At 48.7% G+C, this 3047-nt stretch overlaps 1 protein-coding gene across 1 annotated transcript; it reads left to right on the top strand.

Annotated features, from left to right (window-relative positions):
• Positions 1 to 581: 581 nt before the first annotated feature.
• On the top strand, positions 582 to 2362 carry LOC144713888 (transcription factor MYB20-like). The gene is made up of 3 exons (XM_078588620.1): positions 582 to 1294; positions 1501 to 1630; positions 1714 to 2362. Exons 1-3 carry the CDS (start codon positions 1162 to 1164, stop codon positions 2228 to 2230), a joined length of 780 nt encoding a protein of 259 aa, XP_078444746.1. The 5' UTR covers positions 582 to 1161; the 3' UTR covers positions 2231 to 2362.
• The last annotated feature ends 685 nt before the right edge of the window (positions 2363 to 3047 follow it).

Here is a 3047-nt window from a genome sequence, read left to right as displayed (position 1 = left end):
CTCCATCCCACCCAGCTCCTCTCTCTCTGCCTCGCATCTCTCTCTCTCTCTCTCCCTATCTCATCCTCCCTCTCTCTCCATCCTACCCTGCTCCTCTCTCGCTGCCCCTCATCGCTCTCTCTCTCCATCCCACCCTGCTCCTCTCTCTCTTCCCCACATCTCTCTCTCGTCATCTCACCTTATCTCTCTGTCCCACAACACTCTCTCTCTTCATCTCACCCTACTCTCTCTCCCTGTCCCACACCCCTCTCTCTCTCTCTTCATGTCACCCTACTCTCTCTCACTGTCCCACACCTCTCTCTCTCTTTTCATCCCATCCTGCTCCTCTCTCTTTGTCTCCCCTCTCCCTTCTCTCTCTCCTTCCCTCCCTCCCTGTGTGTGTGAATGTGTTTTATTGAGTGGGAGAGGAAGAGAGATGTCTGGCAGATGGCAAAAGATCATGCTCCGTGTTTCTTGTTGGGGATGGTCATCTTGAAGAGAAGCGACTTCTTACACGCTTTGCACAGCAAAGATGAGAGGAAAGGAAGGATGAGGTGGCGCTTTCAATAGCGGACTCGCCTGACATGACCTCTGACACGTGTTCGCCTACTTCTCTCGTCATCTCACCTTATCTCTCTGTCCCACAACACTCTCTCTCTTCATCTCACCCTACTCTCTCTCCCTGTCCCACACCCCTCTCTCTCTCTCTTCATGTCACCCTACTCTCTCTCACTGTCCCACACCTCTCTCTCTCTTTTCATCCCATCCTGCTCCTCTCTCTTTGTCTCCCCTCTCCCTTCTCTCTCTCCTTCCCTCCCTCCCTGTGTGTGTGAATGTGTTTTATTGAGTGGGAGAGGAAGAGAGATGTCTGGCAGATGGCAAAAGATCATGCTCCGTGTTTCTTGTTGGGGATGGTCATCTTGAAGAGAAGCGACTTCTTACACGCTTTGCACAGCAAAGATGAGAGGAAAGGAAGGATGAGGTGGCGCTTTCAATAGCGGACTCGCCTGACATGACCTCTGACACGTGTTCGCCTACTTCTCTCGTCTATAAAGACGGTGACGCGCTCCCAAACTGCCCTTCTCTCCATAGTCTTGAGTCTGTGCTCTGCCTGGAGAGGTGCAGGCCGAGAAGGGCTTAGGTGAGTAGAAGCAGAGAGAGAAAGAGAGAGCGAGAGAGAAAATGGGAAGGCAGCCCTGCTGCGATAAGAGTGGGTTAAAGAAGGGGCCCTGGACTGCCGAGGAAGACAAGAAACTCATCAACTTCATCCTTACCAATGGGCATTGCTGCTGGAGAGCTATCCCTAAGCTCGCGGGTCTGTCATCTTCATCTTTCACTATTTACAGCAATCTATCATTCATATTTTCTTCGTTTGCATCATAAATAAGTAATGAACGTTGTCCACAGCTAAGTCGCAGAAGTACAGCTAACGAACTAATTTAACAGGGACATGAAATTCCATCATATACGACCAAACTGATCGATTATAATCATCACCGTCTTGATCATGATTCCACGCAGGGCTACTGAGGTGTGGAAAGAGTTGCAGGCTCCGGTGGACCAACTATCTCCGGCCCGACCTCAAGAGAGGACTCCTCTCAGAAGACGAGGAGAAGATGGTGATCGATCTCCACGCGAAGCTCGGCAACAGGTTCCGAATTCATTTTGAGTATTAAACTATATTTAGTAGTCTAAAAAATCAATTTCTGACATTCCGCTCTTTGCCGAATAAAGATGGTCAAAGATCGCATCCTGTCTTCCCGGAAGAACAGACAACGAGATCAAGAACCACTGGAATACGCACATCAAGAAGAAGCTGAGGAAGATGGGGATCGACCCACAAACCCACAAACCTCTCGACATAGTCGACGAGGGTCAGAGAGAAGAAGAACGGCAAGCAGATGGACTGCGTATCGGCGGAGGCGACAGCTCCACAAAGTCAAGGGAGGAAGGTATAGGGATGAAAATTCAGAGCTTCTGGATAGACGACTATCCCATGATCTTACCTGAGGAGATGGCGGTCAATACACCGTGCACCACCGCATCTGTATCATCATCTTCAGCTTCTTCGTCCTCTTCGATGAACTCGGCGAAACTCGACGCGAACCTGTATTCGTTCTTAGAATGGCCAGAGTCAACGCCGAGCTGGGAGTTGGATGATCTTCTATCGTTGGACTTGCTGTGGGAGGATCCCCTCGTCGACTATGGAGGCTCTCTCCTTGGCCAAGACGCGTGGAGTTTCTCTCTCTAGAATTCTCTCGGGGTTGCACCTTTCTCTCTCTTCTCTCTTTGTATCTCTTTCTCTCTCTTGTAGAGACTTTTCATGACGGCGAAGGGTAAATATTAACTCCCAAACAGAATAAGATTGAAGCATCTTCCAATATACGACTCTAGGAACACGCCTGTACATACATATTCCTCTCTCTCTCTCTCTCTCTCTCTCTCTCTCTCTCTCTCTCTCTCTCTCTTTATATCTTTCTCTCTCTTCTCTCTCTCTTTCCCGAAGAGACTTTCTCATGTTTCGACCACTTCTGGCTTCTCTCTCTCTCTCGCCCCCGAAGAGACTTTCTCATGTTTCGAACACTTCTGGCCCCTCTCTCTCTCTCTCTCTTTCTCTTTCTCTCTCTTCTCTCTCCCTCCCGAAAGAGACTTTCTCATGTTTCGATCACTTCTGGCTTTTTTAGCCAGCCAATGTTACGACGGATTGGTGATGAACAGGTATCAGAAAAACAGAGAGAGGATCTTATAACTTGACTACCAGATTGCGTCGCCATCGTGATCAAAATCTAGAAGATAAATGAACCACTTGGGCCATAAAGCGGAATCACCAACAGGTAAAAGTGGAAGCAGAGAGAGGTTGATAATCCACTTAAACTATATCTGCACAAACGTCTTTCTCAGCCAACCGACGGACGCTTTCACACGGGTAAAAAGAAAGACTACCGAAAGAGGGAATAATTGTCTAATGCAAGGAACGAAACAATAAGAAACAAGGCGTCGAGGACAGTAAGTGGGGATAAGGACTGGAGACTGCGCCGGAAAGCCTGACGAGGATGAGAATGAGGCTT

This window comes from Wolffia australiana, chromosome 16 (genome assembly GCF_029677425.1).
Source record: "Wolffia australiana isolate 7733 chromosome 16, ASM2967742v1".
NCBI lineage: Eukaryota > Viridiplantae > Streptophyta > Magnoliopsida > Alismatales > Araceae > Wolffia > Wolffia australiana.
This window is presented reverse-complemented; position numbering and strand designations above follow the sequence as displayed.

Excerpts from the sequence above, each read along its gene's own strand:
- LOC144713888 (XM_078588620.1), top strand. The coding sequence starts at position 1,162 with ATGGGAAGGCAGCCCTGCTGCGATAAGAGTGGGTTAAAGAAGGGGCCC. Across the intron at positions 1,295-1,500 it reads AGCTATCCCTAAGCTCGCGG|GGCTACTGAGGTGTGGAAAG; the intron begins GTCTGTCATCTT and ends GATTCCACGCAG. Across the intron at positions 1,631-1,713 it reads CACGCGAAGCTCGGCAACAG|ATGGTCAAAGATCGCATCCT; the intron begins GTTCCGAATTCA and ends TGCCGAATAAAG.